The sequence below is a fragment of the Piliocolobus tephrosceles genome, chromosome 6, assembly GCF_002776525.5.
Source record: "Piliocolobus tephrosceles isolate RC106 chromosome 6, ASM277652v3, whole genome shotgun sequence".
In the NCBI taxonomy this organism is placed as follows: domain Eukaryota; kingdom Metazoa; phylum Chordata; class Mammalia; order Primates; family Cercopithecidae; genus Piliocolobus; species Piliocolobus tephrosceles.
The window spans coordinates 79,152,460-79,177,977 of record NC_045439.1 but is presented as its reverse complement, the minus strand read 5'-3'; the positions used below and the strand labels follow the sequence as shown (position 1 = coordinate 79,177,977).

Below are 25,518 nucleotides of genomic sequence, written 5' to 3'. Positions count from 1 at the left end.
TGAAGCTTCATGAAGACAAACTCTTGGGTAGGCATGTCCAGCCTGTGGGGCATTACATACCATTGCACTGTCCTGTGGAGGTGAAGCGGTAGCCGGGCTTACAGTCACAGCGGTAGCTGCCTGCAGTGTTGATGCATTCGGCGTTGCGCTGGCACACTGGGCCGTTCTGACACTCGTCAATATCTACGAGCAGAAGACAACTGAATTTGAAGGAGAACAGAATCTGGTGTCCAGTCAATAAAACCTCTCACATGAAAACAAATTTATATTTAATTTTGATCTGTTCTATTGAAAAGACAACATAGATGTGTACAGCAGCTTTATTTATTGCCAGAAGTTGGAAGCAACCAAGATGTCCTTCAATAGGTGAATGAATAAATAAACTGGGGTACATTCAGACAACAGAATGTTATTTAGTACTAAAAAGAAATGAGCTATTAAGCCATGAAAAGACATGGAAGAAAATTAAATATGGCCAGGTGCGGTGGCTCACACCTGTAATCCCAGCACTTTTGGGGGGCTAAGGCGGGTGGATCAAACTGAGGTCAGCAGTTTGAGACCAGCCTGACCAACATGGTGAAAACCTGTCTCTACTAAAAATACAAAATTAGCTGGGCATGGTGGTGTGCGCCTGTAATCCCAGCTACTTGAGAAGCTGAGGCAGGAGAACCGCTTGAGCCTGGGAGGTGGAGGTTGCAGTGAGCCAAGATCATGCCATTGCACTCCAGCCTGGACAATAAGAGCAAAACTCCGTGTCAAAAAAAAAAAAAAAGAAAAAAGAAAATTACATGTATATTACTAAGTGAATCAGAAGCCAATCTGGAAAGGTGACATAATGTATGATTCCAACCACACAACATTCTGGAAAAGGCAAGACTCTGGAGACAGTAAAAAAAAAAAAAAACAGTGGTTGTCAGGGGTTAGGAGGGACCGGGGATACATAGGCAAAGCACAGATAATTTTTAGGGCAGTGAAATTATTCTAACAACAGCTATGGAATGGTAGATACATATCATTATAATTTTTTCCAAACTCATAGAATGTACAACACCAAGAGCGAACTCAAATGTAAATCATCAGAGGGGACTCTGGGCGATAATGATGTCACTGGAGATTCAATTGTAACAAATGCACCACTCTGATGGGGGATGCTGATGATAGGGGAGGCTGTGCATGTGTAGGGGTAGGGAATATATGATAAATCTTTGTGCCTTCTTCTCAATATTGCTGTGGACCTAAAACTGCCCTAGAAAATAAAGTCTATTAAAAAAAAAAGAGAGAGAGAAAGGAAGACTGAAAGCCCACTATCCAAACTTTCCCACTTCAGTAATATTTATAAATGCAAGAGCTTGATTTATGACCACATATGGACTCTAATGATGCTCATGTCTAAAAAACGTCATGAAACTTGGCTGCTAGGGCCAGGACTTGACATGGGTATAGATTAATATCCTAGGAAGCCTTGTATTTACTCAAAGATCTGGATTTTATGATTCAATAAGGTTGCTATTGTCTGAAAGGCTGCAAGAGCAGAACGTCTCAAATCTTAAAGATCACATGAATCACTTAGGGTCTTGCTAAAAGGCAGATTCTGACTTGGCATGTCTGGGGAATGGCCTGAGAGTCTGAATTTCTAATAAGTTCCCAGCTGATGCAGGTGCTCCTGGGTCTGTAGAGAGTGCTTTGAGGTACAGGGCTGTAGAGACACCTGATCAAATTACTGCCACAAGGCAGTCAAATCAAGAAAACCTAACATGGGAATCATCATAAAACTATTGAAAACAAACCAACTCTCATTAAAACAGAAAAGATTTTGGATAATGGATATTGTGTGTTCCAGAGCTTTGACTTTGCTTAGGAGGTTGTCTACTTAAAAAACAAAACAAAACAAAACAAAAAAACAGATACCTAATATAGTTCAAATTCATGGCATCACAAAAGTTATTACATGTCCATGGTATATCATGGGACAAAATACGTTTCCCTCTTCCCTGCTCCAGTGGAACAATCTAATTCAGACTAAGTCCAGTAAAGGGGATGGACTATAACAGGTGAGGGTTGGCTCTTAGTACCAGTTCTGGGCTTTTTTACACAGAAGTTGGCTCGACCAAAGAAGTTCTTACAAGGCGGTGGCAGATATATCAGCCGATGCCTCTTGGGCATGGTTCTGTGGTGGAAAACCCTCAGGACTGTCAGTTAGTCAGCGGGGGTTCCTGTCTAAGGCGGGTGGATTGTGCCTCTCTGGGCAACAGACCAGAAGTAGGACTGTGCCTGCCTTGGGTTACAAGGGACCCAGCACTGCCTCACTCACCAAGTCTGCCCTGCTCTGAATTCAGGATGTACAGAAACACAGGGGGCAGACTGTGCCATTGGAGAAACTGAGTAGTGTCACAGACAAGCACTTCTATGATGTGGCATCTGACAATGTGGCTACTTGGCGAGAGCAGAGGCATGGAAGCTCCCTAAATCACCTCCGCAATCCATTCCAATTTCAGCGTTGCTGAGGCATGTGTGCGCTCAACCTCATTTTCATATTCTAAGAGCTAAGAGTATGCTGGGAAGCAGCTGACCCTGGATTAAACATTCACCCTGAAGATGAATATTCTGTGAAACAGCAATCAGAAGTTGGAGTACTTAGTTATCTCAATATCCACAGAATGCTACCCTGACAGCAAAATGCCTTGCATTGGTACAGCTGCATGTGTTTAATCTCATGCATGTAGCAAGGTCTAAGTTGCCTTGGTGGTCATGGGTGGTCTTGTCTATGGGTTCTGGCCAAGGGCTGCTGCCTCAGCAAGTGTAAGTGGTTAAAAGGTACCTGGGTACAGTAATCATCAAAGCGATCTCTGAGGGGAAGGGTAGGGAGGAAAATGCCACAGGCAGGTGGCAGGCAGGCCGAGCATGTTTGAGAGGGGGGAAAAGTGCGGCTGTGAGGGAGGCGGCCAACTCTAGCACTGTAAGATCATCTGCCGTGGGTTCCCTCTCCCACATCTATGCTTCCTCTCCAGATACCTGATCCTTGATGGCTTCCCAAAGACCAGGGACTCAGGCCAAGGTCTGAATTGGCTATCTTCTTAGGAAGGCTCGGAATGGCTATCACCCCATTCCCACTAACTCACACAGCAGGCAGAGTAAGCGACGTGTGCCCACTTGGCCACAGTAACTGAAAGCCTGGTGAGAGGAACTTAACAAGTATGTGGTTAGGACTATAACTTTACTTGTGGTATATAAGTTGTCTTCAGTTTAGACAAAAAAGTTTTTTTTTTAACATTACAATGTTGACATATGTGCTATAATACGTGCTCTAAGGGGTAATAACCCTTTCTAACATGAATAAAAACTCTGCTAGAGGCCCGAAGTTTAAGTATTAAATAGAAAATTATTCCAACTATCCTGGGCACATGGTATATTTAATAACCAGTAATGTCCCTTTTACTAAAATGTAACGGAACTCTCTTTCCCAGATGGAAAAAATATGAACTGCTATAAGGAATGCTCCGAATCACAGTACATATACATGGCAACAGGAGGCAATTTGAAAATGAAAAAAGTACATGTGCATGCCAACATTCTTCATATAAAATCAAATTTGCTGTTCTTGCCATTTGGAATTCTCTCATGCATTTAGAGTATTTGCATTAACCTTGTTTTCACTTGGGAGTAGCAAAGTCTGTCTGGAAGAGAAGTGATTTTGAGAGTCAGCTAGGATGACTGTCCACTCATTGATTTTCAAGCAATGTGAAACAAAAGCAATCTATGTGACACACCCAGGAACTCAAAGCTTTTTCATATCAGCTGGGAAGTCTAATATTAATACACTGTGTGTTGGGGGAAGGGGGCTGGGAATGCGCCTCCTGGTTTTTCCACTGAAGTTAGTGAATTTTTTTTTTGCATGAAATTTCATGTTGTTCCACACCATACCCTTTACTATTTCTAGAGCTTAATGCATTTCTGAAATTTCAATGTTGTGAAATTCACCAGTGTGTATCATTAAGTACCTTATCAGTTAGCTCTTTTCTGGATATGATAAAGTCACGACGCCACTTACCTTCACAAACCAACAACTTGTCATTATAGAAGAATCCCACTGGACATTCACATCGGAAGCTGCCAACCATGTTGATGCACACTCCATTTTCACAGACCCCTGGGATCTCCCGGCACTCATCAATATCTAGAGACAGAGTAGTCATTCGTGAGTGACAGGACAGCACATGATCCCTGTGCAGGGTAAGACAAGATGGAAAGTTCGTGTGTGTGTGTGTGTGTGTGTGTGTGTGTATGTGTGTGTGTGTGCATGTGTTGGGGTGATGGTGACGGCAATAGGGGACATCAATGAATAGCAAATTGAGGTAACTAAACCACTTTCCAGACATATGAGTCTAACTGGATTTAAAATATATCTTTTGGGTTTTGCTTCAGAATGTCAATTTTGTACAGGTAGAAGGCATCCTTGTATCCTCTGGGCACTGTGGATACACCAGACGAGTAAAATAGAAGGGATGGTCAAGGGTAAACAGTGTCTTCACACAAGTGTGCCTGTATTTAGGGAAGAGGGAGAGGTGAGCTGGTAAAGAACCGCAGAGGAGCACATGCTCATATGGAACTCTGATTTTTCAAATTCCAGTTCAACTCCCCCTTCCTATTTCATGTGGCTTTAGAAAGGAGGTAAGTCAGGTGTGGGGATGTCAGCTAGGCCAGGGCTGACAATGAAGACGAGGTCAGCACTGAGGAAGAACTGTCGCAGTAGACTGTGTGCTTCCTAAGGCTGGGAGTTGGGCTTGGTTCTCCATCACTGTGTTACGGTTCCTCAGCACTCTACATGACAGGTAGTAAGTGCTCAATTCAAATTTGTTCAATTAAGAGCAAGTGTCTGGCAGTGCGTTGGTGAGCACTAAAACAAGACCAAGAGTGAGAACATGGCCAGGACCCAGGCTGCTAAGGCAGGGTTGGCCAGCTATGGAGAGAGACTTTGGGCACCTCACCAGCCTGGTCGCGTCCCCAGCCTGGGGTGGTCCCATCTCTGTCTTACCCACTCTGAACTCCTGACCACTGAAGTGCCCTCTAGGATAAGAGTAGTAATAGTAATAACAATGGTAATAGTATTAATAGTAACAGCATCTCATTTGCTGCATGCCTGGTACATTTCTCAAGCATTCAACCTGTATTTATTGGCTGAATTATCACAGCTACCCTATGAGATGGTCTCGGTCTTAGTTAGAATATGACTATTCTAATAGTCATTCTAATATGACTATTCTAACTAAGAGATGATGCCAGTGAGGCCAAGCCAGAGTATATAATCTGCCCAAGAGCAAGCAGCCAATGAGAGGCAGAGTCAGGATTTGACACTGGGACTCAGTTAACAGGCCACCCTGCCTCCTTTTTCATATAAGAAGATCGTATTAGGGTGATTTCCTACATCACCCTAATACAATCTTCACAGAACTGTCATCAACACTTTTGTTATCCTGGAGGGCCCTTCCATCAGCCCCTTGGCTGGGTTTGATGAAACACCTCAGCTGGGAGGTACGCAAAGCCTTGGTCTACAATCCAAAGTCTTCCAATTCCCTAGTTTGTGTGACTGTTGTTGAGATACTTTGTTTGCTTATTATAGTCAGGAGCCTCTGCAAAGTACATGCTTTGCTAGCATACTTTGTGAGAAGATGATCATGGACTGAAGTGGAGCCTACAAGAGCTGCTGCAATTTTAGAAGAACCACACTCTATAACCCATCTGTTTTAAAGGAGAAATTTGAGGTCATAGATTTATTTTAGACCCTTTTTAAAAAAAAGGGCTTGATTTTGTGTGAAGGCAAAATTGACCTATTTAATGAAAAGAAACAGCTTAGACTCTCAAAGGGTTCATTGCTATTTTGAATACAGGCAATTATGTCTTTAGATCTTTCACACCTTTGTCATTCATGTCATGAAAAAGCCACGTCAAGTTACATCACAACTGTGTATCATAAGTAAACAAAAAACAAATTCAGATGCCATTCATTCAGTGTGGGTTAGAACATGAAACATCATATTCATATTCATTTGTTTTAAATATAAGTGACATATTATTATCAAGTTTAACAATAACTGGCTAAGTCTAATTTCCAGCCACTGTTAGGTGTAAAATAGCAAAAGAGTATACTAAAAATTATATTTTCTTTTCCTGTCAGGATTTTATTTGAACTTCAACTTAGAGAAGTTTATATTTTAAGACAAGATTAATAAACACGCTATGGTTTTAACCCTATATGAATGGACTCCACATGCCAACAATCATAAGATCTTCCAAAAGGAGAGTATAAAGCTTAAATAAAACAAAGATTTTTAGTCATCTAAATATTTTGTCATGGTGGAATTTGGTAACAATAAGCATATAGCTAAATATCAGATGTCCAGTTTTCAAGAGCTAGAAGCAAACTAAGCCATGAGTCAGGACTGTGTTCTGGTCCCTGCTCTGTTATTAATTAGCTGGGTGGCCTTGGGTGAGTCCCTTCTCCTCTTTGGGCCTCTGTCTCCTCAAATATGAAGCAAGGCTTTTGGACTAGATGAAGTTTGAAGCCTTTCCAGCTCTCCTAGTGGACAACGCTAATGTTGTTTCTAGTCTTTGCTTACTGCCAACCTTGGAGGGCAGCCTTGCTGGGGTACACGCCTGGTCAGTCCATGGAGAACCATTACCATTACAGACCACTTATCTTGTGATCACAGATTCTAGGGAGATTAAAAGATCTGTTTTGGGAAGGGGAAAAACAAAGCAGCTGGGGCCAGGTGTTCCATGCCAATGTCATTTAGCAGTTTTTCTTTCCAAACCATGAAGTTTCTTTGGACGTGGATGAGACTGTGGAGCCATATGGATTTGGCACTAAGGGAGCCAGGCTGATTGCTGGACCAGACTCTTGTTTTCTTAAACAAGGTCACTGGAAAGGCTGATGTGGACTTTAGTTTACTTATTATGAATAAGGTGGAATAAAGCAAGTGGTGATGTTTGCTACTAGACACAACTGTGCAGACTTAAGAGGGCATCTAAGGATGCATATAAATCACACCAGGGAAAAACTCAGAGAATGCAATAGCTTTCCATCTACTTTTATGTTATTTGGTTTTAAACCACAAGGGCATTGCCTGCACTGGCTGAGTGCTGTGCAATACTTCTGAATCTTGCACAAGCATCTCTACCAATGTTGCGTTCTCTGCTTCATTTACCAGGTAGGGCCTCAGACTGAAAAGATTTTTATTTCACATCTGAAATTCTCAAAGCAGGTGACCTGAGGAGATTCCATGTAAGATAAAATTGATCCACGAAAGAACTTTATGTAAACAATCTACATGTAAGGATTGGTGTGAAAAGTCACTTAACCTGGTCTTAGTCAGAAGGAAGGATTGGGAATTACAGTCAAATCAAATGTCCACTGGCCCTACTCCCAGAATCTCTCCCCTTGCTGATGCCTAAGGTTGGTTTTACTATGCTTGATTGTCATGTTGGGAAAAGTTTTCCAATCCCCTTAATCATGAACAACAAATGCTGTTGCCAATTAGGTGGAGCTGCACAGGGTGTTTGCACAGTTTGTTTCAAACTAAGAATCAGTGTTTCAATAAAGTGAAAGGCATTGTTTAACGTTTTTTTTTCTTCCAAGAAAAAAATGGGAACTGAGAAAATAATGGTGTACTCCTCTTGCTAACACAAAGGCAAAAAACAGAAAGTCCTGACAATGCCGTCATGACTCACCAACGGGTAAACCGGTGTAAATGTCGATGACAAAGCCTGGCCTTTGACTTCCACAGAGTGTAGCAAACTCATCTGCAATGATTAAACAAAGGTGGGATGGGAGGACAGGAGTCAGCAAAGAGCAATAATTAGACTGAAAAAAATCACTTTGTAAGCATTCTTGAAAGGTATTTCTCTGTAGTTTGAAGAATTTAAAATAAAAAGCAAACCTGAAAATTCCTACAGATATAATCTTTCCTGTAAGACAAATATTGAAGAAAAAAATGATCTCATGTTGACGTGATAATGAAGGAGAAGTAGAGATCCCCAGATCACATGCCACTCATTCACATGAGTTTGCCTATAGGAGTTTGGATTTTGATATGGGTGTTGCTCAGCTCTGAACTCAGGGACTGGTAAGAGTGCCTCTCTCTACTCTGCATTAAGAGATTTAGGGTTTGAGGAACACATACAAAAGCCATTTTCTCAGTAGATTATAGGAGACCATAGCAAATCTAGCCACGTTCTTGACATCACATCGATTAATGACTAATTTGGGTCAATCAACCAACCTTCACCATTTTTTTTTTAGTTTTTCGAGCTGGATTTCATTTGGTACAGCTCTGTCATATTCTCTCCCTCTCCCTCTCTCCTTTTCTGTCTTTCTCTCACTTGAATTAGTCAAATTTAACAGATAATAAAGGATGAACTAAATTCTATCAGCAGTCCCTTCTAACTATGAGATTTTGTAATTCCAGATCATGACTGTAACTGGTAAGGTATGGTATCAATATAAGCTTCAGATGACCATTGCCTTATTGGTCATACTCAGTGAAAATTAGTATAAGATTTCTGGAAGTATTTTAATCAAAATATAGCATGCTATTCTCCTTGTGTTTTGTTTCCTTAATCTATGAGTGTTCACTTCCAACACTGTAATGCCAGCTGACACTGGTCATCCAAAGAAATTACAGGGACTCTTAAAATATGTGCAGATTTCACAGTTAACAAAAAGCCATGACCGAATTTGGTGAATATCCAACATCAAGAAGAAATCTTGCATTTTACACAAGAGTATGTAGATATTAAAAACTCAGGCAACCATTTCTAAAAGTAAATGTTAGTCTATATTAAGGGTTTCCAAAGTGGTCTCCAGAGGAATATGCAATAATCCATTAGGATAAAAAAGAAAATACTAGGACTTCTATCCTTGGAAAAATCTAATCTTTAAAAAAATTAATTTTGTGCACACTTTATATTAGAACAGCTCAGAAAAATAATAAATGCATTTTTCAATATAATTGAAAACAAATACATATACACATACATAGACCTATACATGTAGACTTTTACATATAAATGCACACCAGGTGTGTATAAGCTCCAGATTTTTACCAACAGGTAAGTATCATCTAAAGTTGTAAAGACCATTGCTCAAGATCAAGGGTCAGCAAGCTTTTTAATAAAAGGACACAGAGTAAAGTATCTTAGGCTTTGTAGGCTGTACAGTCAGTCAAAACTATTTAATGCTGCCATGAAAGCAGCAGTAGACAATACAGAAATAAATTAGTGTGCTCTAATAAAGTTTTATTTATGGGCAACAAAATCTGAAGTTCATGTAACTTTCATATTATGAAATACTATTCTCCTGATTTTTTCCAACCATTTAAAATGTAGACATCCCCTTAGCTTGCAGGCCATTCAAAAGTAGATGGTGGGATGGATTTGGTCCATTGGGTGTATTTTGCCAAGCCCTGGTCTAGAAACATTTTGCAGGGTAGAGGTAAATCAGAATTCTCAGTGGTGGTTATTATATTCTTTCTGGAGTAAACAATGGATGGAATAATACATTTTACTAAAAAAGAATTTTCTGCTGCATGCAATGTCAGGTAGTGCCAAACAACAGATTTAGTATTTTATATATCACTGTGGAAAATGGGGTAGGATTCCTTTTATAGAATACCCTAATCAATTCCTTGCATGATCATTTCAATTAACCCAAATTATAATCTTGGCAAATGATGCCCCTGTGATGCACATTTTTTTTCTCTGCCGTTCTGAGCACACCTGTTGGTTCTCTTTGTGAAAATGTCTCCTGTTTTACTTTATCACCAGCTCCAAAGCCCATCTCTACCTAACTCAATAAAGTTGTTCTCTGGCACTAGCAGAGGGCTCTCCAAGAGTCCTACTCTGCGACCCCTTCCCTTTTCTCTTCTAGCTTTTCATGAATAAAAAGCTGACTTTCTGCTGCATAAGGGGAGAATGGTTCAGATACAGCCATTCATCTAAACTCAGAATGGCTTAAAATAGTGAGAGTTTGAAACAGACAGCTCTCAGAGTGAGTTTAAAACAAAGGAAGATGATAGATTAAATGAACAATTCAGTCTCAAAATGTTCTTGAAATAGGTTAATGTATACTTTCTAAAATATCTATAGTGCCCTTTTTAGTAAATGAATACTTTAATACTGTTATTTTAGCAACTTACTTGCTATCAGTTTTCAACACGTATCATTTAGATGACCATTTAAAAAGTATAGAAGCCAATTTCAGCTTTCACTTTCCAAGCCACTTGTCAGAGCAGTTCACTGAGCTTTACTAGACAGAAGAAAAGTTCTTCCTACTTCATTTAAAGTAAAGGGAGAAAGTATTTACATTTGATTGTAAAATGCCAGTTGGATGCTGTTTTGGAAGTTGTAGCTACCTGGGTGTAATCACTCTCGTTTTCAATCATGTAGAGGGAAAGATGTGTACAGAGTTCAAATAACTGATTCAGGATGAATCCCTGGGTTCAAGTGATTCTCCTGCCTCAGCCTCCTGAGTAGCTGGGATTACAGGCACCCACTCTGACTTTTTAATGGGAAAATAATAGATTTTAAAAGTTGACTCAAATTCTTCTAATATATTATGGATCAAGCAGAACAGATGTGTTATGGCCTACAAACTGCCATTTTGCAATTTTGCAAAGTTTGGAGCTAAAGTTATTGCTTATTTCAGGCAAGTGTGTGGAATTCTCGGCTTGGATTTTGTGTGTTAGTCCTGCTCCTGGCTCTACCTTTCTTACTCTTGTTTGTCATTTGCCTTATGCTTATTTCTTGTTTAACATTTACATTTTTGTAGGCTGCCTTTAATCATTTTTGGAATGAGTTTAGCTTTAAACAAGTAGAAAGACAAGGAATTATGTTTCCTTTAATGTCACATTGATTTGTCTAATGTTTCCAGTCTTTTAGTTACATGAAGAATTCAGTAACAATGAGAACATTGTTTATAGTTTATATTTTTGTGATATGCTGAGTTTACAAGTCTGGTTATGTGTTAGGGTATACATTAGAAAACACATTCTGTGACTCAATGTTCAGCTGGAATGACCAGCATCAATTGCGAATTTAAATCATGAGCCATTTTTTTTCCCCTGTAAAGATAAACAATGCACACTTTGCTTCCTTCACTAAGACTGATTTTCCCAACAATTCATGGGTAATTTTTCAACCTATATTTTTGATAATGGAGAAACTAAAACTCACCTGTACTTGGGATGGGACACTGTTCACAGGGCTTATTCCAGGCCCGGCCAATGTTGTAGGAACAGCAGCACATCTTCTTGGTCATGTTGAATAACAGTTCTCCATCACAGGTCTGGTTGTCAGCATAGTAGTTTCTGTAGCACAAACTTCTTCTCATATCTAGAAGGGAGGTAAAAAAAAAAAGGATTGGAGGGCTAGTGATGCCATGTGGGAAATCACGACAAATTTCTAAGTGGATACTCAACAAGCAAGTTTCATTTGAGTTGTATTGTAGCTTGACTTTGATAAGGGCACAAAAACTTACTCTTACCCAACATTCTAGCTACCTATGCTGCTACAAGAAAAAGGACTTTCAGAAGTATATTCCCTGATATTTCATGCCACAGGAACTAAGTCATTATGTAGCTGTAGCATTAATAAACTTCAAATGACTCTCTGCCCAGTCTCCTAGTAACAATTCTCTACTGCCATTTGGCAGTAAGTTTCTCATTTTCGACTCATGATGTTTTAATACTGTAGGTCAGTGCTGTAAATATAATTGTACAAAGATACACCCAAAAGTCAAACAAAAGAAGTATTATTAACTGTTGTTTGGGATTTTCCAACATTACATTTTAGAGAAAACTCCCAACCACCCACCCGTGGTGGTGAAAAAATGTCAAGTTATGATTTACAGGGGAAGAGGCTCCTAACAAGACAGTGAAGGGATGCCAGCACTCAGTCTGATGAGTAACACCTCCCTAAGGTGATGAACTTGTGAGCTCTCTTCCTCTTTGTCGATGAGAACTAAACATGCATTGCTGAGAAAAGCCTGGACTTACCCATGCAATTATTTCCCCCATTCACTTGCATGTAGTCTGGAGGACAGATACAGGTGTAGTTGCCAACGGTGTTGTAACATGTCCCTGGACCACAGATTCCAGGAGTCTCACATTCATTCACATCTATAATCCAAAGAGAAAGTGGTATGTGAATATGAAAACTTCACATTTTGGAATGGCCTGATACTTAATGTCAATATGAATGCTGACAATAAAGGAGAAAATCTATAGGGTATTTTCAAATAAGATAACAAAAATAGGTATTTCATTCATCCGTGTCCTCTCTCTGTGCAAATGTGTGCCTTTTGAGGAAAGAAGGTTTTAGAAAAGGAGACTCCGTCTCAAAAAAAAAAAAAAAAAAAAAAAAAAAAGAAAAGGAACTCTTGGCTGGACACAGTGACTCATGCCTGTAATCCCAGCATTTCGGGAGGCTAAGGTGGGTGGATCACTTGAGGTCAGGAGTTCCAGACCAGCCTGGCCAACATGGTGAAACCTCATCTCTACTAAAAATACAAAAATTAGCCAGGCGTGGTGGTGCACACCTGTAGTCCCAGTTACTCTACTTGGGAGGCTGAGGCAGGAGAACTGCTTGAACCCTAGATGCAGAAGTTGCAGTGAGCCAAGATCATGCCATTGCACTCCAGCCTGGGCAACAGAGCAAGACTCTGTCTCAAAACGAACAACAACAAAACAAAACAAAAACAAAAAACAAAAGGAACTCTTGCCTTCTGACATGAGACATATCAAATATTATAATGAATCTCCTAATAAGTGAACCTATAACATCCTCAAAGGTAGGCAGAGATAGAAATATGGAGAAATTAAAATATCAAATATCCCTTAGGAAGACAAGCACACTTCTTACATTCACAAAATCTATGATAGGGTATATAGTATCCTGAAGTCATTAACAGTTGGCTTCATGAATCTGCATTGGTAAGGCAGCATGGAGCATATTTCACATCCTCTCCCCACTTCCAAACGAAGGAATTGATTCTAATCTTTGTTAACTCCATGGGTCTTAGAGCTGTCCCATATACACTATGATGTTCAACTAATACTCAATGAGGTTGCCATTTGTCTGGGTGACCTAGTAAGACATTTAAAGAGCCAGGGGGATATTTCTTATGCAGAGCACAAGGAGGTCTTTTTCCTAAACAGTTGTGTGATTCCTCCATGTAGATGAAAACCATGGCTCATGGCTGAAGTGCTCTGAAACCTAGAAGTGGTTAATATTCTCCACCTTTCCAGTAACACAGAATGAACAAGGGCCACCACTCATAGCATAAAGCCAAAGGGCCGCCTTCTAGGAGAAGCTTATTTGAATACATGAGCACCAATGACAAGTGGTGAAGGATTAAAAGAAGAGGGCCCAGAACTCCCCCAAACAGAGAAGTAGCACTGAAATGGGACCTGTGCCACTCTCGTAAAAAATGGCTTTTCTGAAGAGCACGGGAAACTCTTTTGTAAGCATAAATGAGACTATGGTCCAGCAGAATAAGATACTGTTTTTCTCAGGAAAAGAGGGAGATTTAGAACTTACCAGAAATGACATCATCTGGGTAACATTAGTCCAAATTGCCACATGTGTGACATATTTACCTGGCTATGCTCGTGTTTAGACCATTGTGCTACACTGCTAAATTCTAGGGTTTTGCAGGTCAGTTCTCGATATCTGCAAGACCTTATCATCCTACAAGGACCATTTACCATCACACACTCGTGTATCTTCATTCAGGTAGTAGCCAGTTGGACAGCGGCACTGGAAACTCCCAAAGGTGTTGATACATTTTCCTCCTTGGCACAGCCCTGGTAGCTCCTGGCACTCATCAATATCTATCAAAATCAAAACAAAGGCATTCCTTTAGCATTGTAAATAAACCCAAGGAAATTCAAGTTGTGCACTTTAAGACAAAGGAAACACAATTACCTTCCAATATAACGGTGATAGGATTTGGTCGGAAACCTTCCCCTCCAGGACAAAGAATTTTGTACTCGGCTATTGAAACAAAAATTCAAATTGAATTGTTTTGAATCTAAAGTTTTTAGAAATGGTATCTTCAAGAGAAATACTGACATATCCCACTGAAAATGTTCATTTTCAGGAATCTTTAGTTGTTACTCTGCACGTCTGAAGTAAGGTAACACCTTTGTGTACACTTCCCATTTTCCAGTGGTTTTTACTATGTGTCCCCAAGGCAAGGCCACTGCCCTCAGTCCTTGGACTCGAACCACTCCCTGGTCTTATATGCGTGTGGACTATTTATCCCGTACCTTCATCCCTTGTTTCTTTTTACAGATTTTCTTTCCCTTTTTATTTTCTGAAAAACTTCATCTTCATTTTTATGTTCTGTTCGGCCTTACTTTCTGGGAATTACAGCTTCCCTTAATAACCTTAATTGGCTTGTTTCCAAAACCCTTTCCAAATAGAGCCTTAGGAAAAGCTGTTCTCTGTTGATTCCCATCCCAATTCTCTCCTTAATGACTAGAGACCTTTCTTGTGCCTCCGTTTCTACGGGTAGCAATATTGATTCTCCTGGTTTCCAAAAACAACTTTCTACAGTGTCCTTGGGTTTCCCCCATTCATTCTCTCATCCAAGTATTTTTACCCAGAACCATTTATTTCAGTGCCATGCACCAGCACGGTGATATGTACAGGCCATGTGAATAAGAATGTCTGTAACCCGCTGCATCATCCCAGTGAGGATCTATAAGATCAGTTCTTTCATAATGTCATGGTCTGTCCAGATCTGCTAATCCCTGTCCTGGCTTCCTGAAATTATATGTACACAGGCCTATATGTATATATTCCAGTTCTAACTCTGGTCCAGATCTGGTGTGGCATGGATATCTATTGTTTTGCTACTCATTATTAATCTACAAGGCTGACTCCCCCAATTAAGTATCTTAGTTTGCCCCCTTCGACACCAATGAAATGAACAGTTCTCCTCTTTTACTTGTTCTTCTCTTTCTGCAATCATTCACACTTTTTGAGTTTCTTCTTTCATGTCACAACCTTCTTGAAGGCTCAGTGAAAAAAAGCACAAAGCCCCACCCTCTCTCAAGCAGAACTGACCTCTGTTTCCGAAGAGAAGAGAGAAGGAGGAGACAGCTGAGCACTCACCCCTGTGCTGGGTGCTCTGCATGAGTAATTTCATTTAATCCTATGAGGTATTTTATGAACGCTAAGGAACTTGCCTGAGGTTACACGGGTGACAAGTAGTGGAGTCCTAATTCACACCAGGTGTGCTCTTTGTACCAACACAGCACTGTGTCTGCTCTTTCTTCTCTTTCTGAGGCCTATTTTGAATTATAGCGCTTATGTTTAGGTCATAATTTGCCGACTGTGCTGTATTCTCCTGAAGGGCAGAATCCAGTCTAATTCATCTTTGCACATCCAGAGTACACACTCTAGGTACTCAACAAATATTTTTAGAAGAATTGAATCAATGACCCTTCAGCAAAAAAGAATCCATACCTATCCCAATATATGCTATTAGCAGTAGCCACTGACTTTGCCAAAGAAGCTACATCTAATTCTGAATCATAATACAAGACCTACTTGGAAAAATGAAAACCCTTTAATATTTTTAGGAGACATAGTTTGTATGTCCTTACAATCACATGCTAGAGCTTTCTTTCAAGTCACACCATAAGAAAGGAATAATCTTCCATTTCGTAGTTGCTTCTAATTGCTTCTCTTCAAACCCAGCGACACTGAGTCTGGCCTAGAGCTTTCAAAACTAGTCAACAGATGAGAGGAGGAGAGATAATCAATGTGTTCCTGGAAGGTAAGCAACATGGTGTAAGTAACCGAGTCTGGAAAATCTTTAAAGTAATGCTATGTGCTTTTCACTTACACAGAAGTGAGATGTTACCTGCCCTACCTGATCTTTTGGTGGGAGCCAACCAGGAATATTTTCTGACTCTCTAACTGGGAACAAGGTCCCCTCTACAGGGCTGAGAGGACTTATCTTTCTTCTCTGATCTAAGAGTAGAAAAGGTTTATCTTCTGATCTAGAAAGGAGAACCGGCTGGGGTTGAAATGATAATAAATAGGAGGCCATCCACTTACACGTGTTCACAGCAGGGCACATCTCACAAGGAGTACCCCAGGCTTTCCCCAGAGAACAGCAGCAGGAAGCTTTGGAAACACCAACTCCAATTTCATTGCTGCAGGCTGTATCTCCATTGTCTCCTCGAGGCCGAATATCCAAATAGCAGTTTCCAGAGCGGGTATCTATTTACCGTATACAAACACAAAAGCGTCAGGCAGAATCTTTCTACTGGGGTTGAAAATTCAAACCCATTTCAGGAACTGTTCGAAAACCATAATTTACTTTTACTGAGAAACTAAAAAGTGCCCATGAACATTATACACTACCGAGAATCTTCCCGATGGAAAAGATATCTGAACATAAGGCAGAGATAGGAAACATTTAAATTTCTGTATCACTCATTTTGCAAACTTTGAGAATGGAATGTTTGGTGCTGTTTTCAAAATAATACACAGTATGCTTGCTTCTCTGAAAAAATTTTAAGGTCTTACCAACACAGCCAACTCGAGTTGGGTTCAGTTCGAAATCAGGTGGGCAGTCACAGGTATAGCTGCCTGGAGTGTTGACACAGTTCCCACTGATGCACGTGGTTGGATCCAGGCATTCATTAACATCTAAAACCGAACAGCAAGCAGTGGAGTTAACACCTGAGCCAGGGCAGGCAGACATTGCCATAAAAGAACAGGGCCCAGTCTAGAGCTCCAAACAAGAATTTTAAAGCTACTAGTTACAACTGCATCTAGAAATGCAGTCTTCCACTTCAGAAATACAACCTCTCAGGAAGGAAATATGGTATAGTCTTTGGTTGTCTTCCCCCGGAACACATCTACCATTCAAATTTGTCATCGGGATAAAATATAACTTTGGAACTAGGAAAAATATTCCAGTCAAGGTAACTGAAGGCAAAACACTGCTGTGATCTGGGTCAAACAAACATTCAGATGCCGTTTTTAAGAAAATATATTGAGTATATGTGGCTTGTTATTTCATCAAATTAGAGCAAGATGTCCCAGGAAACCCTCAGAAGGGCAACTCTTGCTGCTTCCCCTGATACACACGTGAGGCTTAGCGTGTTCCCTGAGGTTGGCAAGGAGTCTCTCTCCCATCACCCATGCTGAGTTGAATATTTCTCTTTCAGTTTCTATTCCAAAAATATGTACAGAATTCCAGATACTTAGGACATGGGTTTTGGCAAATTCCACTGTGTACAATTCCTTTTGTCTGTTTTGAACACTCGTGAAATACTCAAGAATAGACGAACGGCTTCTGTGAGGAGGGACTGGAGAAGAGGGACGACACCCTTTGCCTTGGTCCTCCCCTTGGATCTGGCAACCCTCCTGTGGGTTGCGCTGCAGAAGATTTTTTTGTTCAAATTGCATGTGAATTTGGATGGACAGGGCCAGAGTAACATAAATGAGATTAGACAGAACGATGTTGATAGTGATCTGGGGCACACACGAGAGGGTACAGGCCATGGAGAGGGGACTTCCTGAGGCATGCAAGAGACCCAGCCTGGTCTCATCATAGTTTTAAGGAAAACCAAGGGAAGAATGTGTGGCTGGAGAGGAATACTCCATCCAGAGCATTTGCAGGGTGGTGGTGGTGGTCATGATCTGGAGAGCCCCTGAGTCATGGTTTGTTTAGGTGGTTGAAAAGACCAAATTTTTTCCTGAAATTTGAACTCATACAGAACATAAGTTGTTTCTTCAGTACCCTCGAACAGAGGGGTGAATTAGGAAGGGGAAATGCAAATGGCTTTCAAAGTCTTAATGCCAAAGAGAACCGAGTGGCAGTCTGCTGGGTGTCTACAGTTTTTCAAAGCTTTTTATAATGTTCCCTGAGAGTCCCTGGCTCAACAAGAAAATGATTTATACACTAGAGATAGGTGGCTGAGCTCTGTGACCAGGTACTCTGGTGACCACGCGCAGGGCAGGGGTAGGAAGGAGTGGGGTGGGTATTGCCACAACAAAGTACAAGGAGAAAACCCATGATCCTAGGGCATGGCCTCCAAAAGGAAATTCTCCGACAATGTACCCAAGTAGAAAAGGAAATGGCTGGGAAGCTACACAGCTGGAGCACCCCTAGAACATTCCTTTGTAGCCACAAACTCAATTTCAAGGCTACGAACTCTGCTCCTTCAATTGTCTTCGACTCTTTCCTCTGGATCCTCACCTCCAATCAGTTCCAGTTCCACCTCCAATCACCTCTCAGTCAGGTGTGAGAAAATGTATCTGTGATTCTTATTACTTCCCCCCAGATTTTCTTGTCCTCTGTGATGGCCCTTGTGTAGCCCCAGGGAGGCTCTACTAGCTGGGTCTCCCGGGACACAAGGGAGGCAATTTTGATGCGAGCAGAGGTCTTACCTGTGCAGTTCCCGCCGCTTCTGTCCAGTTCGTAGCCTATCTCACACTCACAGCGGAACAGGCCTGGGAGGTTGTGGCAAGTTCCAAAGACACAGATGTTTGGAAGGGAGCACTCATCAATATCTTGGGGGAGGGAGAAAAAAAGCAAAGCAGTTAATTTATATTTTTCTAAAAACACCTGCCAAATATAATTAGGCAACTAATGTAAATATTAAGAAAATGCAGACTACCTAACACAAATCTGGGCACTTCTCCTATAGACTTTTAGATGATTTGTCATACACAGGGAAGTCTTGTAGGTGACAGGTTACTTTTCCTCAGTCCCTATTACATGCCAAGCAGCAGGCTGAGCATTTTACAGATACATATCTCATTTGTAGTTTTCCCCGTAGGTCCACATCAGTTCCGTAAAGTAAGAGCCAAGCAAGCTACCTTACACTAGATTTCTGTGTGTTTTTTAAAAATCTATCTATCTAGTCACTGTTTTTGTTGTGAATCAAAATTTCACAAGCCACAATGTCTTTTGGGGAACTGTCATAATTAGTTGTATAATCTCCAGTGTCCCTAGTCCTATGGCATGTGTTTGCCTTTGTTGATGAAGATTGAAAAACCATACACACTTCTTCCAGGCCTCCGTCTCTGCCTCCTGTTAACATTCTTCATGTGCAGTTGACACATAGTCACATTTTCAGCCTTGAGACTAGCTTTAAATAGCCATGACCACTCCGCCAGCCATGATTTATATTAAGAACAAACAAACAAAACCTTCCCTTATAGCAATAAGAGAAGCACAACTTTCACTGTGACTATTTATGTTACCAGAGGTGGCACAGTACCTGTTTTCCTTGGATAATTGGAGTAACAAAAGTAAACAAGGCATTAGGCACATGATCAAGAGCATAATCTGGTTTCTTGACTCCAAGGAGTTTTATATCAAACTCTGCACATTTAATATAAACTGTATAAAGAACACCCAATGGTTCCATAACAGAGAAAAGTATTTACATAAAAATACATGAGGGAATGAGTATGCATGTCATAGCTAATGACTGATTTTGAGTTCACATCTTGTTAACAAGGAACAACTATTAACTAATACATTAATCAGGTCTTGTTTAAACTCCTACTGACAATCGTTATCATTTGTTTATTTCTACTGAAATCTTCTTTTCAATGAAGGAGAATGTGCTTAAATTTGACAAATGTGGGTAAACGGAGGAATCTTGTGTTTCCTAACGGGATCCAGCCTTAGCTAACAGGTTCCCAGGACTCTTCCTGTCTGACTAATACTTATCAGAATGACAGAGCCTAAAGCTGAGAGATACCATGCCATATGGCAGTATCCCAAGGGTCCCCTATTGAACAGATTTGCAAACCTGTCCCATGTTCATATATGTTAGATATTTAGAGCAAATGTGAGACATACCATTCTATGTATGGACAAGACTATTTGCTCTGCTTTTATTTCTAGAAACCAAATACAGTGGAGATTAAAACCTGTGTTTCCATATTTAGTGATAATCCCATAATAGGACATTATCAGGGAACTTGCACTTTGAGCTCTTTTCCCCCTCAGTAGGGATAAATGGGTTGCATCTCCCTCGGTAGGGATAAATGGGTTGCACTGAGTTAACCACACCTGGTTACCCTCATTGACCAATGGGTATACCCTTGCAGACCATGCGGCCAAGACTGGATATACAGCTTGTGGCCAGTCAGCTGAGGTTTTTTATGCACCAAGAGAAATGGTCAGCTGGAAACCTAACCCCTCTACACACTGAACTGGCCAGCTTAGACATGAAGCTAAAACACACTTCAGTTAAAAAAAAAAAAAAGCATCAGGAATGTTTAAATAACCTAATCTCATCAAGCCCAACAAGGCTCCCAGTGGCTTCCCCATCAGTTACCTTCACAGGCTTTCCCGTCAGCACTGGGCACGAAGCCCATGTCGCATTCACAGCGGTATCCTCCTGGGGCATTGAGGCACTGGCCATTGCCACAGAGATTCAGATTCTCAGAGCACTCATCAAGGTCTACAGCCAGAAAGAAACACATGTTACTCTTCCTCGGTTAGGGGCTTTCGAATTCCTCAGGTCTAACAACTTTCCAGTGCAGCAATGTTTTGGCATAACATCAATGTGACACATTTAAAGTCATTTATTTTTCTCTTTGGAAGGCTAATCTTGAATATGCAATTTACATGGGGCTGATTCAGAATCCTGAATGATGATTTACCCTGAATGAGGTAAAATGAATAAGCCGAAGGAATCATGCAAACCAAGGCCTGTTCAAGAAGGGTCATCTGCATGGAGGGCACACCCATCATGGGAAATGACACATCATGTTTGTGCCTATTTCTCAAGTTTCAGGCTTAGCTTAGATGGGCACCAAAAGTGCAAAAGAATGGCAATCATAGGGGAGAAGAAACATTTCATCTGCTTAATCTCTACCTAGTTTTCTTGATAATCACAGGCATTTAAATATCAAACACATAAACCACACATGTCTAATACATGGAATTTGAATATGTTCTCAAAATGATGGGAGGTTTTTGATGACAAAATATCAATAAGTTAGGCAAAAATGATTTCCTCTTAGATAAAACTTTCAGTGAATAAAAGAAAATTCCAGGTAAATCACTTAATGGGCCTTAGCCTCTATTGTGCTTAAATGACTTTTTATGAACAAAGTGCTCAGGATAAATTAATGTTTTAAATTATAGGAACAGCTATGCGACCTAATGGCCAATGGATCTTACTATTTTATTTAACTCCAGAGCTCTGATATAAAAAGTGCTGTCTGTAAATACATGCACATGTAAGTATACGTATAATTTATGTAATGACAAGTCTAATCATGTATGTTTAAATGTGTATAGCAGTTTATGTTAATTCTATGACTATTAATTAGAGCCAAAAAGAAAATTTCATTAATATATTATTGCAAAACCAGAAGTGAATGAATTCCATAGCAGGTTTGAAATTTTTACTCATACCAGTATGGAATGTTGATGATGATGATGATGATGATGATGATGATGATGATGATGGCGTGTTGGAGAAAAATATATAGAACATCTAGAGCATCTAGAACATCTATTCTCCTTACATAGCTTCCTACAGCAAGCTTATCCTTGTGTGGTTACAGAAAGGAAGTCGTTGATGAGAAATAGGCAAAAAACATAAAGGCCAGGCATATAAAAAGAAGTATGATTTGTTTAAATTAAGGACATCATTATATACAGCTATATAATGATATATATGCCAATTGTAAATATTATAAGGCCTAGCTGACTTGAGGTGGAGAATGGTATGATATTTTTGGTATCATTTTGTGTTGGAGCACAGATCACTGTAAATGATGTGATAATGGCACCTAAACTATCGATCTATCTATCTGTCTATCTATCTATCCATCCATCCATCCATCCATCCATCCATCCATCCATCCATCCATCTATGTATCTATCGAGAAGCTTTTGAGGTCTCCCTAATTGACCTGGTTCCAATTTTTTTTTTCCCCACAGAGCTCTAGTGTCAAATGATGAATCTTTTCTATTAAGTGGCCTAGTCTTCAAAAAAGAATTGCTAGCCTGCGAAATGTGGAATGCCTTGCTTCTCTGACTAGTGTTTACCCGTTTGTTTCTAGCGTGAACATACCTGTACAAGTGAAGCCATCGCCTGTGTATCCTTCCTTGCACAGACAGCGGTAAGATCCCATGGTATTCTTGCAGTCTGCATGCTGGCTGCACATATGGGTTCCATTGGAACATTCGTCCAGATCTTATGGAAAAAGGTTATATCATTATTAACAGAAAGTGTGGCATTTAAAACCAATAATACACAAATTAAAATAACTTTACAGAATTAATATTTTCATATGTGTAATCTACGCAGTCCTTGATAAGCAATCTCTGTTACTTTCCTACTCACCAGTGCACTTAATGCCATCTCCAATCCATCCAGGACTGCAGCTACATTTGAAGCTTCCTGCTGTGTTGGTACATACAGCATGTCTGCCACAGTTGTGTGCTCCAATTTCACATTCATTGATGTCTGGAAAAATGAGCAGCGATTTAGAAAAAGTCTCAGCACAAATGTCTTTTGGTTTTTAAAATAAGTAATATTCAAAAGTTGACTTGCCTTCAAACTTCCCATGGTATAGATTGATTTTGCATCTATATATAAACTCTACATATATTAAACAGCTTTAAATTTCAAATTATAAAGATATAAGAATATGATTGTACTAGCTACTATTAACTCTAATTATTTTCCACATTTTAATGTAAGTTTCCAGTCACTGCAAAGTGACCTTTTACAGCTGAAGACCACAAAAAATGAGTTGCTTAATTTTCTATGGTTTTAATACTCCTTGTCATATATTTTCTATTGCTAATATTTTTAGTAAGTCAACTATGGAGTAATGATGCACATTATTTTCATATCTTGTATAGACAAAAAATACAAACCTGTTGGCATGTTAGAAAATTTTTGCATTATATTCTATATATAAAATATATTTTATTCTTAAATTTAAAAGTTATTTAATGATGCTTTATTTCTATAAAGGCTTTACTTTAGGTATTGCTAATTTAAGCATTTGCAGAAAATGTTCCTTAAGACAGTATATAAGCCGTCTTTCCGTAGCTTTTTAGAGTCCTAGCACATTGGAGAGCCTAGCTTTCTTGTATATTTCATGTAAAACTCAAGTTAATCCAATGGGGATTTTGTCAGAATATAAGGAGTACCAGATTAGGGTCACATTACTAAGACTCCAAATTTTCCAAAATGCTCTATTCTTCAAAATTCCATTGTCAACTTTAGCCAAGATAGACTCTCTAATATAAATATGTTATAGAAAAGAATATAAAGTATTTTTTTTTTTTTTGAGACGGAGTCTTGCTCTGTCGCCCAGGCTGGAGTGCAGTGGCCGGATCTCAGCTCACTGCAAGCTCCGCCTCCCGGGTTCACGCTATTCTCCTGCCTCAGCCTCCAGAGTAGCTGAGACTACAGGCACCGCCACCTCGCCCGGCTAGTTTTTTGTATTTTTTAGTAGAGATTGGGTTTCACCGTGTTAGCCAGGATGGTCTCGATCTCCTGACCTCGGGATCCACCCGTCTCGGCCTCCCAAAGTGATGGGATTACAGGCTTGAGCCACCGCGCCTGGCCTAAGAATATACAGTATTAAGTGAAAATTTCCTGAAATGAGCCTATTCTATAATGGGTTACCCTCATCATCAACTTTGTCATTAACTAAGAACAAAAACTCATAAATATGGTACTCTATACGGAAACCAATATCTAACACCAATCTTAGGTCAAGAAGAACAATTTTGCCATACAAAACACTGAAAGAATTTCCATTGAATACTTGAATAGTGGCGTGAAAAAGAAACTGGGCAAGTAATTCATGTTTGCCGTTTTGTTTACTTATGAAGCCCAATTAAATGATTTCAAAGTATTTGCAAACATGCTATTTGCCAAGTGTTCCATCTGAAGCTCTGAAATGGTCCTGGGATCTTTGGCTTCTTTGTAACTTCTACAGCAAACACAAAATGAAATAAGAACAGATTGCTCCTATAAAAGAACTCTATAATATCACTAATGATCATAAAAATGAAGCAGGATGCCTGGAAGAATGTCCTTTCAATCATGACACATTGCATAGGTGGATTTTAGCGTAACCTTGGCAGCTACACGGACCTATCAGGTTATTACTGCAGGTCAAGGGAGGCACATAGCTTTAGACGGTGACTGGGAGCTTTAACCAGCTAAATAATTAAGCATGGTACATTCCAAGGAAATGAGGAGGAAGGCCAATTCAGGGACAACAGTGCTAAGTAGGCACAGGAATTCAAGAACGTGTGTCTTTCCATACCTGACCTAACAGACCCCGCAGAACTAGCACAGATGCTCCCAAGCAGGACTGTCGAAACTTCTTTCTGCCTCGGGTAATTGCTCCCCTCAGAGGTAATGCAACAAATTACCATTTTTGTGGAGTCCTGCCTAAATTTCTCTCCCATATTTGTCATGATCTCTGACAAATCATCTTGTGTGGACACAAAAAGCTTCAACTGTATAAGCATCAAAGCCTCCAGATGTTATAGAATCAAGGCGTTTTCTAAGTGGAAAGAACTTGTAATTCAATTCTCTCAATCCTCAGTTTCTCAGAAGAGGACACAGAAGTTGGGCCCCACAGTCAGTGAGGGGCAGAGACAGGACCTCCTAAAACTCAGTTTCCCCATCTGGTGATTGGCACTCCTTCCCTTGGACCACAGCTGCCTAGCAACCTTCTTAACCTCACCAGACCTTTGTCACAAAGACTCAAAGGCCCTCTTGCATGGCTGTCTTGAAGGGCAAGGGTGCGGTGTGGGCAGACCCTGCTCACAGGCTCTGCGTATGTCCCATGCAAGTCTGATATCCAAGTATGGGCTTGTGCCTGGGGCTGCTGTGGCCTCCTCTTACAGTCACACAGGGAGAGGCTGTATCACCCACACAAACACCTGCCTTCCCCGCCATTTGGGCATCTGTCTCCTGGATCCTAACCTGGCAGAGCTGTGCACTGCAGAAACTCCTTGATTAGGCATTGAGGAAGAGGGCGTTACCATGAATGGAGAGGCCAAACGTGAAGGCTACTTGGATTTCTTAATTTGGATCCGAATTTGAGCCAACACTATTAATTGAACACCCATGGAATTTTCAAAGGCTGACAACCAGTGAAAGAAAATTAGCAGTGATAAGAAACTGGAAGGAGATGAACACAAATTCTCACTGACTGTTGGTGGTTGAAATATATGATTCTCTCCTATGGACCAAGACCCACCAGAGACATTTCTTTTGTGAAAGGAACCAGCTAGTTTCCAATGTAGAATTACCCAGAAATCCTGCTATTTTAACTGAAAACAAGTCGGATTTAATTCCACTTAATGGTATGCTTGCTTTATTCATGAACTAAGTAAGCATGTGATGGGAGGTAGGGTCTTAAAATTAGCCTGTGAAAGCCAGGACCACCCATCAAAGATGACACCTAGCTGGGCCTTAATTACGT

The 25,518-nt window shown here is 40.3% G+C and overlaps 1 protein-coding gene across 1 annotated transcript in view; it reads right to left on the bottom strand.

Moving 5' to 3' along the window:
- FBN1 (fibrillin 1) overlaps nucleotides 1-25,518 on the bottom strand; it is a 240,448-nt gene that overhangs the window by 44,949 nt on the left and 169,981 nt on the right. Inside the window, exons 33-45 of the mRNA XM_023227212.3 lie at nucleotides 22,401-22,523; nucleotides 22,128-22,250; nucleotides 20,376-20,501; nucleotides 18,469-18,591; nucleotides 16,597-16,719; nucleotides 16,123-16,287; nucleotides 13,978-14,046; nucleotides 13,758-13,883; nucleotides 12,048-12,170; nucleotides 11,227-11,385; nucleotides 7,726-7,797; nucleotides 4,049-4,174; nucleotides 61-183 (exon numbers count right to left, since the gene is read on the bottom strand). Coding sequence (XP_023082980.2) covers nucleotides 61-183; nucleotides 4,049-4,174; nucleotides 7,726-7,797; nucleotides 11,227-11,385; nucleotides 12,048-12,170; nucleotides 13,758-13,883; nucleotides 13,978-14,046; nucleotides 16,123-16,287; nucleotides 16,597-16,719; nucleotides 18,469-18,591; nucleotides 20,376-20,501; nucleotides 22,128-22,250; nucleotides 22,401-22,523 — 1,581 coding nt within the window. The remainder of the gene's footprint in view (nucleotides 1-60; nucleotides 184-4,048; nucleotides 4,175-7,725; nucleotides 7,798-11,226; nucleotides 11,386-12,047; nucleotides 12,171-13,757; nucleotides 13,884-13,977; nucleotides 14,047-16,122; nucleotides 16,288-16,596; nucleotides 16,720-18,468; nucleotides 18,592-20,375; nucleotides 20,502-22,127; nucleotides 22,251-22,400; nucleotides 22,524-25,518) is intronic.